This window comes from Belonocnema kinseyi, chromosome 2 (assembly GCF_010883055.1).
Source record: "Belonocnema kinseyi isolate 2016_QV_RU_SX_M_011 chromosome 2, B_treatae_v1, whole genome shotgun sequence".
Taxonomy (NCBI): domain Eukaryota; kingdom Metazoa; phylum Arthropoda; class Insecta; order Hymenoptera; family Cynipidae; genus Belonocnema; species Belonocnema kinseyi.
The window spans coordinates 66,244,652-66,256,063 of record NC_046658.1 but is presented as its reverse complement, the minus strand read 5'-3'; the positions used below and the strand labels follow the sequence as shown (position 1 = coordinate 66,256,063).

The 11,412-nt window shown below is 29.3% G+C and overlaps 1 protein-coding gene across 1 annotated transcript; it reads right to left on the bottom strand.

The window, feature by feature from the left end:
* Window positions 1-2,239: 2,239 nt before the first annotated feature.
* LOC117167289 (myb-like protein D) lies at window positions 2,240-4,881 on the bottom strand. Its single transcript, XM_033352113.1, has 4 exons — window positions 4,717-4,881; window positions 3,437-3,568; window positions 2,853-3,365; window positions 2,240-2,564 (listed from the first exon to the last, which is right to left on the bottom strand). Exons 1-4 carry the CDS (start codon window positions 4,864-4,866, stop codon window positions 2,367-2,369), a joined length of 993 nt encoding a protein of 330 aa, XP_033208004.1. The 5' UTR covers window positions 4,867-4,881; the 3' UTR covers window positions 2,240-2,366.
* Between the last annotated feature and the right edge of the window lie 6,531 nt (window positions 4,882-11,412).

Below are 11,412 nucleotides of genomic sequence, written 5' to 3'. Positions count from 1 at the left end.
TTTATCATTTCTTGTGTCTTCAGGAATATGCATGCCAAATATTAATTATTTATTATTATTATTATTATTAATAATATTTTCAAAATTTATGAATGTTAAAAATGTTTGGTCAACCATATTGGATTTTTTTACCTACGTATACACAGTATTTTCGTTGCTCTATCACTTAATTTATACAAGTTATTCAAGATTTGTATCGATTTTTGGTAATTTTTAAAAAAGAAGGATTTTCAAATCGGCATGCAGATTTTTTAAACGTTTCACTAGGCATATTCAACAATGCAATTAATTAATTTTTGATGATTTTTATTGATAAATTTTGTTTAATTTATACAATTATTTAGTTGAGTAAGAAAAAAACTTGTGAGGGCACGATGATAAAGGACTTCAAAGAATTTAAAAAACAAAAATTTTTTATGAAAAGAAATGTGCACCGTCTTATAATTTAGGGTTTTCAAAAAAAAGAAGTAAAATGTTCTAAAATGATACCCCTAAATTTTATTCCTTTTAAATGGTTGCGCTGCTATATCCGCTGATTAGATTCTATGTCGGTTGGCAAGTATGCATTTCTCCATATTATAATTTTGCTATAAACTCATTCTACCATAAACTTCCTAGAATGCACTAGACTTTGCACATTATGGCAAAATAAAAATGTGAGGCTATGAATACTTACTGTACCAGATGGTAGGTATTCATTTATTTAAAATGTCATTGTTCCCAAATATAATTTCTCCGAGAACATGCTAGATTGCTAATGAAGCATATAAAAAGATCTAGATTATGCAGTTATTGTAGAGAACTTCATTACCAACCTATAAACTTTCTGGTTGTTTCTAGTACTTTTGGGGAAAAATAATATTTGGAAACAAGGAAAATTAGGGACAACTGAATATCTACCTTTTGAAATCTAATTTCAGTAGCGTCTACCGACAGTATTTTGGATAACCGAAATGAAACCAGTTTAATGTGAACTTGGTAATCCGGAAAGATTGCAGTTGAGTTTTTTCAAATGAAAAGGTTGACTTAGGAAGTTAGTGTGCAATTTAGAAAGTTTAATTTAGATATGCGAACTAAGATAGAAGTTGTTGTAGCATAGTTGATATTATCCAAATTGACCCGAGTTGACGTTGGGAGTTAGTTTGTGATTTAAAACGTTTAGTTTGGAAATCTGAACAGGGGCCAATTTCCAATTAACCCGGAAATCCTAATAGATTACAGTCATAAGCAATATAAACTAAAACTAATTTGAAAGTAACTCGGAAATTTGAATGAATTCCGGTTGATAATGTCGAAACTAACCAAATTGACGTAAGGTATTACTTTCGAGATCTGTAAAGTTGAGTTTGGTGATCCAAACCGTCACCAATTAAAAATAAACTAGAAAATATGAATAGATTAAAGTTGATAGTGTGAATTTTTGCAGCGTAGATCTTTTTCGTGAGATTATTTATATCTATTAAAAATTCGAAATATATTTTTTAAGATGTTTTTCCTGCAAGGCAGTGTAAGGTTTTAAACAGAACCAAAAAAATAATAATCCACAAAAGAAACTATTTGAAAAGGAAAATATAGTAATTTTGCTCAATTCAGGTAAACCGAGTGTAAAATTTTTCTGCGTGTATCTCGGGGATGATTATTTTTTCCCAGAACGGACTATCTCACAATCGACCACCTCATCGATTTAATTTTTGAATCCCACCATTTTTAACATCTGTCTAATACGATGGACTCAATTTCACTTTTTTGAATTTGTTGACAATTGAAGTCATTCAAGAACGAAAAACGACTCCCAGCCGCATCCTCTCGACTTCTGGTCTAATTCTTTTTCTTCATTTTGTTAGATTGAAAAATGCCTTAAACTTCGCGCGGTAGCATTTTTCAGAGAAAATGAATATTTTGTTTACCAGAAATAATAAAGTTAAGTAACTAGATTTTGTTTATCATTAATTGATGGAATATTTCAGTATGTTTTTTTTCGCAGAATACGAAACTGAAGGAGAGAATGTTACACCCTTTTTGCATTTTTCAGAAAAACTGGTGTACAGTGTTTCATGTGATATTGTCCATTAAATGTTAAATATCTCCGAAAATATTGATGCTACAAGAAAAGAACGTTACTTTCAGAATTAACATTTCAAAATATATAAAGGAATACCATAAAAATAACATAAACACGAATTTAATCAAAGGTAATAAATTAGTTCATTAAATTAATAAGGGGAATAAAATAACCATATATAATCATCAATTGCTTTATTATCATATTTTAGCTCTTATATCAATATATAAACATCCATGACGCCTGATATTAAAAAATCATCAAACGTAGTTCAGTAAGTATGAAGTATTATATTTCTATACAATTAATAAAGCATAGGATGTGGACGTAGACGATGATGACGGTGTCCGTTGCCATTGTTATTAACATTCATGTTCGTATTACTGTTCGTATTCCTTTGTCTCGCTCCAGAACTTCTTCTATAAAGCTTATTGTGGTTTGAATTCCTATTTGCATTCGTTGAACCCTTGCCTCCTTGCGGTCTTCTTTTATTGTCTTTGGGCTAAAATTATAAATGTAATAAGATTCATGGAAATATAGTACAAAAATATGAAATAGTTTATATCAACAAGATGTTTGTAGCAGCAATTGTTTCAAGATATGGTGAATCCAACTATTTCCCTCTTTTTGATTGTTTTTAGTCAATTTAACTAAATAAATTCAATATTATTTAGTTTTTTACATTAATTGCATTTTATGGATACATTAAATGCATTAAAATTCAATTAACTCGTTACCAATGTGGCCTATGTGGATAAACGTTCTTAACAACACTTCGAGCAACACAAACCTTATGAAGCAGTTCCTCTATATCGTCTTCTTTAGATTCGCTAGATTCATCATCATTATTATCATCACCATATTCGTCCACTTCATCCAAGGAGTCATTTCCATTAATTTCTTCACTCTCGTCAGTAATGCCTTCTTCATAAGCATCATCATCATCATTAACATCATCATGATCATCATCTTCTTTATCATAAATATTTTTAATAGAAATTGCAGGTGGGTGAGTTATGCCCTTTTTTTGTTTGTGATAAGTATGATAATAATTACGATTATTGTTTATATTCATATTAGAATTTAAGTTTCTTCTAGTAGGCTGTTCTTCTAATGGTTTCTGTTCATCAGAAAGTTTTGCCTTTTTAGAAAGAATTTCAGAAACTGCTTCTGCAACTGCTACAGCTGTATTAACACTCATCTCCTTGGCAAGAACCTTGGTTACTTTCTGAGCAGCGTCTGCTGCAGCTGAAACGATTTCTGCCCCATTGTCTAATCCTTCATCTTTTAACTCTTGGGTTACCTGAAAATAAAAGTTTTTTAATAGGATTACCTAGTAAAATTATTCGGTTAATATATTTAAATTATAATTACTTCTGCGATTCCTTCTTCCGGTTTTGCCTGTTCATTAGCCAAAGCATCAGATACAGCTATGGTTGCTAGGGTTCGTCGCGAATTGATTTTGTATGGAATTGCTAGCGGCTTCTGTTCATTTGGTGGCCTTGCCTTGATGTGTGAGAATAAGGAATTTTTTTAATTAATAGTTAAGGTTTATTAGTATTTGTATTTGTATTTGTATTTATTTCAGAAATTCCCTAGTACCGCATCAACAACACAAATTGATTATCTTGTGCAAAATAACGGATGCAAGAGGGTGGAACATTCTATAAAAAAATATTTTAAATATTTTTATACAGCTTTAATTTAAAAAAATTCCATTTATAGAATTTAATTAAAAACTTTTTCACATTTTATATGCATTATTTTTAAATTACTTAATATTTTTATATCAAAATAATTGGCTTGAAACTATAGCACAGGATATAGCGATAAAATGGAATGGAAAAGTATAAATGCAGCAGAATTAATAATAGGTTCAGCAGTGATAAAACTGGTTGGAAATGGTTAGAATACTTGAAAGGGACATATGCTAAAAGAATAAACTGGAAAAGAAAATTATACCATTTTTTATATAGACTTTATATGGGAAGCGATACTGTGAGGTAGGAAAAGATAGAATTTTTACAGAAGGATTAGAATAAAATTATAAAACTGAATGACAATGATTGAAATGTGATAAAAAGGATAATATTCAAATATAAGTATAAAATAAAAAGATATGAAAATGGATAGAAAAAGATAGAATTATCCGAAATGGAAATAGTGTAGCGTGATACAACAAGATACAAAAGGGTATTGGCTCATTAAAACTAGGATTGGGTTAAAAAGGTGAGAGGAAAAAATTACCAAAAAATGGTGAAGGATAAAATGGGTTAGTGATGGACAGAAATAATGGGAAAAATAATAGCCTCAAGAGTGATAAAGTCGTTTGAAAAAGGATAGGATGTTTGAAAGGGGGATATGATAAAGGTTAAAAAGGAAAAAATTGAATTAGTAGAAAATTATCTAGAATCAATGGAAATAGGAATCAGTTTAAAAAATATAAAACGTGATAGAAGATCATGTTTTAAAATAAAACAGCGTATACATATTTATCAAGTAATTTTTTCTATTCTAAAATTTCTATATTTCTATGTCTTTAGTTTTTCTATATTTTTTCTTTCAAAATGTTTTCTATCGCTAAAATATATTGTATTGAATTTTAATAATAATAATGAAGTCTAAAGAAATGAATACTTTCGTATTTGACTCACCTGTATGCCAGCAAAATAAGCAACTACTACGAGAATGGAAACTAGTTTTCGAACCATGGTTGTTTCTATTGCAGTTCTCGTGGTTGAATGTAGTTTAAGGAACCTACGACTACCGACTATATATCCCTCTGTAATCACAACTTCAGCCATATATCAATGAAATTCATTTATCATTTGACGTTTTTTAATAGAAGAGCTGTCAGTCGCTCTCTGCCATGATTTTTTTTAGCCAGCCTATAAGTTTATAATTTATGGATTTGTAGTATGTATGCAGGTGTTTTGTAAGTTCATACTATAAAATGAAAAAATCTCTCAAAATTTTATTCTATTTTTTTTTCAGAAATTGCCTTTTAATTTTTACATATTTCAACTCGAAAGGAAATAAAATTCATTAAGACAATAGAAAAAATTGTTTTTCTTCATGCCATTTATCAATCATTTTATTCTTAACGATAATATTTTAATATGATTTAGTACCTATTATAAAAATGATTTGTGTAAGCGGCTCTCAAATTTAGACTATGAATTAACTTTACGCTTCGATTTAATAATCGTTGTACTTTTGCCGCCTAAATGATATGATAAACCTGATATTAGCGAAATTAAAATTAGTTTTGAAAGCCCAAAAAAAACTGAGGGCTGATAAGTTTGTATAGCTTTCATGTATAGTCAGTATGTATTTGTTTATTAAATATCTAATATTCAGACGTTATGATGTATTATAAATCTTAAAATTATTGTCAATGGTTATTTATATATTTAAAAATTGTCATACAAGCAGATTTTATGTAAATCTGAAAGTTTCTTATTTTCTAGAAACGCATTTAAAGATTTTTACAACCCTTTAAGAAGTGTAGTCATATACTACATTAAAATAAATAATAAATAAATAAATTCTCTTTATTAGATTAGTTAAATGTATTGCAATCCTTTCTTTGGTCAATTTTAACTACAGTAGAACATAACACGAAACAGTTACCGCTGAGTCACCACGAGGAGCATAAAAATGTTAAAATTATTAAAAAAATATTTAGAGTAGACGCAAAAATTCTATACAATACTAAAAACATTTATAGTCGTGCTTTATTTGATAGTGTATTAAAATTTCCAGTTTTTTCCTTATTTTATTAGTAATCATTGAAAGAGAGTCACGGAATTCTGTAACATGAAAATTATTCGATGATCAGTTTGCAATATTTTACCAACTTTACAATGAATAAATATTCTTGTGCTAATGTAAACATGTACATCGGAACAAAATGAATGATTCTAATTTTTTAAAGATTTTTAAAGTGATTTTTTCGAGTTCTACTCTAAGATATGAGTTTTGGAGAGTGGCCACAGAACTTTGGAGGCAGACATTGAAGCATAATTGAGCACCCTGAGAATTAAAATATTGACCTTTATTCATAATATTCAGATTTTACAATTCAACACAAATGCTTAGTATTAGGCATAAATTATTCGAAAAACTTTTTTTATTGACTTCTCAATTTGTGTGTGAAAATTTGTATTTAGGAATATGTGGTCGAGTGGAAATTTGGGTTATTTTTAAATTTGTTATTAATAGACAAAACTAAAAAAATGTGAGAATCTTAATAGAATCTCAATACAAATCTCGATGTAAATAATTTATCCGAGTTTTATATGAAAAATATTTATTAAATCAGGGAAATGGTGAAACGGCTAATACCTAAATTTCACAACTTTTTGGCAACGGCCCATAAGTGCTTAAGGGAAATAAAATTCTCTGCTATGTTTATACTATTTCATTAAATTTCATAATTTTCATTTTCAGTTAACATGTTAATAATCTATCATTAGGGAATAATACAACCCACTGAATCCATTTGAAATCAGACAGGTTCTACACTTGAAATCGCATAATCTCTGGCGGGAAAAATATGTTATTTTTTTAGAGGAAATTAGGCGACATGAAATTTTGCGATTTGTGAAAACAAAATTTTTCACGAAGTTATACGTAATTGAATTCTTTTTCTTCGTTTTTCAAAAACTCCCAATTTTGTCTCTAAATTAATGTAGTTATATTTTAGACCTCATAGAGTGATGCAAAGCTGTAGATTTTTGGCCTTTGGTCTTGCGAATTTATAAGAGTAGGTAAAAAATAAGAGTTCTTACTTTTTTATACGTCTATGCATTTCGCCAACGATATCGTGGTCTCATCAGGACTGTAATAAGTACGAATATAATAATATAATGTTTCGTGACATTATTTACTATACCTAGGTTTTCCATAAAAGGAAAAAAATTACCAAGTAAAAACTTACCATAGGTGACATTGTTATATATAAACATATTTATAGGTCCATTGTCGAATGATTTAGATTTGTAAAACCTGTGTAACGATAAAATGAAAGTAGAGTTTATCCTAGATCCAAAGAATATTTGGTGCAATGAAAATACAAATACTCACAAAACCTTCAGTTATTGAAAAATGTTCCTTTATGTTCCATACTTAAGATTTTTGGAAAAGATATGCGAGCTCTAAAATGAAAAGTAGAAATTTTACTAGTTTGTTTGCGTTATTGCTGCCCGAAAAAGGTTTTTTGAGAGAGAAAAGTTTCACATGGAAAAGTTGGAAGGAATTATTGAGTTACATTTTTTATGCCTTAAAAAGTTGAGTATTAGAAGTTATTATAAGTTATCTTAAAATTCTTATATGTTTTTTGTGGGGCCACATGTTAGCGGTCTGTTCTAGAAAGTTAAAGGTTAGGAACTGAAGTAATTGCAAAAACTCATAATTTACTTAAATTTCTGGAAACTTCCAATAATGTCGTAGTATGTCACACTGAGATTCTCAGTATCGGGTATAAAATTAACAGTACCCTCACTTTTTACAATATTTATCATTTCTAAGATATTTCTATAATCAATGTCGATTTTCACAACATTGTAAAAATAGAAACTTATTTCCGAGCAACATTATTAACTAAAGTAAAATTAACTTTTTTTCATTCAAAAAGTGCATCTTGTAAATTCCAAAACACTTTAGTGTATTTCAGATTTAAAATCTTACAGCTAGAAATTTGAGATATTAAATAATTATTAAGGATACTGTCAAAGAAATTAGAATCTTAGAAAACTAAATAATACAAACTGCGTCTTGTCAACTTTTAATCAATTCAAAGGATTATAACTTACCAAAAGTAAGAGCTCATGGAGGTAACCTAATTAGAAAATCTATTAAAAAACTAGATTTTCTTGAAAGAAATCAATCTTCATTGTCTGTTATTCATACCGAGAACTTTAAAAAAATTTAGCAAATAAGAATATTCCAAAAAATGTAACCGAGATTATGTCCTTAGGGGGAAATTTCTCTATGCCTTACACTAAAAGAACTCTCCCTATAAATTACTTTATTTTAGGTATTGAAAAAAGGTCTTTAAAAATTTCTGACAGATCTAAATTGTCTCAGACATAACTTAACTTTTAATTTAAAAAAATTTCTCACTTCTAGAACTATTTGGGATCCGAATCAAAAAATTCTTGAACAAAAATTAAAAGAAACTAAACTTTTTATTAAAAATAATCCACATCTTCTTATATCTCGCTCTGATAAAGGTAATACCACAGTTATTATTGAGCAAGATGATTATAACCAAAAAATATTGCATATCCTAATTGATCAAAAAACCTATGAGGTTATTAAAAACCCTACAAAACAAATCCGACGTGATCTTAATAACATGGTCAAAGAATGGTGGGACAGCTCTACAATAGATAAAAAACTTTATAACTTTCTCAGATGTACTAATGGTTTGCCACTTCTTTTCTATGGCTTAATCAGACTGGGTCGACTCCCATGGGCGCGTTTGACCACTTATAGCGACACTAGCGCAATCTACAAGGAGGTGGAAAACTAAAGCGTATCCATGTGTTCGTGCACGTAAGCGTGTTTATTATTTGAATGCGTTCCATGAATTAAAATTAGAGAAAATAAACGAATTAATTCAAAATTATACAAATTTAAGACGAAAAATGTGTAAATACTGTTTCCTGTACCATTTTCAGCATAAATTTGTACAATTTTTCAATAATTCTCCAATAAATGAAGAATTACATAACACATGAAATGTAAGATTTTTTCAACATTTTATTTAATCGCATTATAATAGAGAAGTGAAATCAGTCACATCCTGGCACAGCACAAACATTTCAATTTCTTTAACTTTGTTTATTTTTCAATGTCCTGATTTCACTTCATACGGCGAAACACAACTTTTTTGAACGTAGCAAAATTTGAAGTTTGTTGAGGAAAACATAACCTCAACGAACATTAGAATGGCAGCACCAAGATATTTTAAGAAAATATTACCCCCACTTATGCCCCTACAGTAGATCCATCTACAAGGAGGTGGATAATTACAAAAGTATATGTGATCACACGCGCCCATGGGAGTCAACCCAGCCTGGGTTCAATAAAACTACGAGTGAGAAAATTCGAGTCCTCTGGCGTTGACGTTGAATAAGTATGTGAAGAAAAAATAGTAGGTTAATGAAAGAGGTTTCATTTTAAAGATGAAAATCTTGTACATTTACAAGCCGAAAAGTAATATTCAAAAAAATTATTTGTAGCTTACAGATCTGAAAATACCATGAAAACTAAGGAAATTTGATAGCTTTTAAAAACAGTGAACTTTGAAGCATAGTTTTTTATAGAAAAAATAATAGGGAAAATCTGAAAAAATTCATGGTGGTACAGTAAACATTTCTGAACAGATTGCCGTCGAAAAATTTGCAAAATATAAATAATTGTTCGTTTTTTGTGAATAAATATGCGACCGCACTATCTTCAGTTCTAATGAAGATAATAAAGTGATTTAAATTGTGGGTAGTTAGTTGAACTATCTGTAATAATTTACAATTTGAAGGAAGTATGTGCTTCTTGTTGTCTTCATACAAACTGCGATATTTGAAGTCAGTTTTTTTATATAGGAAAGCAAGTGCGAGAGCCCAGCGTGGTGCCGTTTTTTCACGGGATCTTCCTCTGTTTTCCTCAGCCCGACCTACCCAACTTATGCCTCCGAGCCACACTCTGGCCTTCAAACCCTTTCCCTGTGTTGAGGAAAACCGTGGCAATTTGTACGAAGACAACAAGAAGCACATACTTCCTTCAAATTGTAAATTATTACAGATAGTTCAACGAACTACCTCCAGTTTAAATAACTTCATTATCTTCATTAGAACTGAAGATAGTGCTCTCGCATATTTATTCACAAAAAGCGAACAATTATTTATATTTTGTAAATTTTTCGACGGCAATCTGTTTAGAAATGTGTAGTGTACCACCATGAATTTTTTCAGATTTTCCCTATTATTTTTTCTATAAAAAACTATGCTTCAAAGTTCACTGTTTTTAAAAGCCATCAAATTTCCTTACTTTTCATCAGATTTTCAGATCTGTAAGTTACACATAATTTCTTGGAATATTATTTTTTGGCTTATTAACGGTCAACATTTGCACCTTTAAAATAAGACCTTTTTCATTAACCTAGCATTTTTTCTTCACATACTTTTTTCAACGTCAAAGCCAGAGGACTCGAATTTTCTCGCCGATAGTGGATGTACCAGATAACTACACTGTAGTATCACTTGATATAGTCTCGATGCTTTCAAATATTGATCCTAACGTAGTATATAAACTAATTGAAAAAAACTGGAATATAATTAAAAATTACACAAAACTTAACTTCTAACAATTTGATGAGGCTATTAAATTTTACATTGATAACGCTTATATTTAATATAACTATAAAACTTACAAACAAAAATTTGGAACACCCATGGGCTCACCCATTTCCACGATGTTAGCTGAATTGATCATGCAGGATGTGGAAGATGAAATTATTAAAAATCCAATCTTTAAAATTTTATTTTATTTTAGCAACGTAGACGATATGCTAGTATGTTTACCAAAAACTCAAGTACAAAGAATTTTGAACGAGTTCAACAAAAAAGGTGGAACTTTGAAATTTACACTAGAACAATCTGTTAATAAAAAAATTAACTTTCTTGATGTACAAATTATCTTTGAAAAAGGATACATTGAAACAGATTGGTATCAAAAAACAGTTTATTCTGGAAGAACTTTAAATTACCTCTCAAATCACCATATTAACCACAAGAAAGGAATTATTTTCTCTCTTTGTGATAGGGCAAAAAAACTTGCAGAATCTTAATTTCATGCTAAGAATATTGGCATTATCTATGAAATCTTGATCAATAATAATTATCCTCATAACTTTATCATTAGTAATATAAAAAAAAAATACTTCAACATTTGGAAAATTTAAAAAACTCACAAACTAGCATACAGAATAACGATAAGATTGTTGATTACTCAAAAATAATCACTTTACCCTATCATAAAGATCTTTACTTGTCAATGATAAGAATATGTAAAAAACTGATCATATCTCTTGTTTTTACAATTAAAAATAAATTGTCCAGTATCCTTCTACCATATATCAAAGATTCAATACCGTAGTTTGAAAAAACTAATATCATTTATAGGATTAATTGCAAAGATTGTCAGATGACTTACATTGGACAGACCAAACGTTCCCTTAAGACTAGAATCTCGGAACACCGGGCAACAGAAAAATATAGAAAAACTAATACATTTTTATGTAAACATGCTACCAATTTTACTCACAACTTCGACTGTAACTGCAA

Coding starts and splice junctions, on each gene's coding strand:
- LOC117167289 (XM_033352113.1), bottom strand. CDS start 4,866: ATGGCTGAAGTTGTGATTACAGAGGGATATATAGTCGGTAGTCGTAGG. Junction 3,366..3,436: donor CGGAAGAAGGAATCGCAGAA/GTAATTATAATT, acceptor TTTTATTTTCAG/GTAACCCAAGAGTTAAAAGA. Junction 2,565..2,852: donor TAGAGGAACTGCTTCATAAG/GTTTGTGTTGCT, acceptor TTATAATTTTAG/CCCAAAGACAATAAAAGAAG.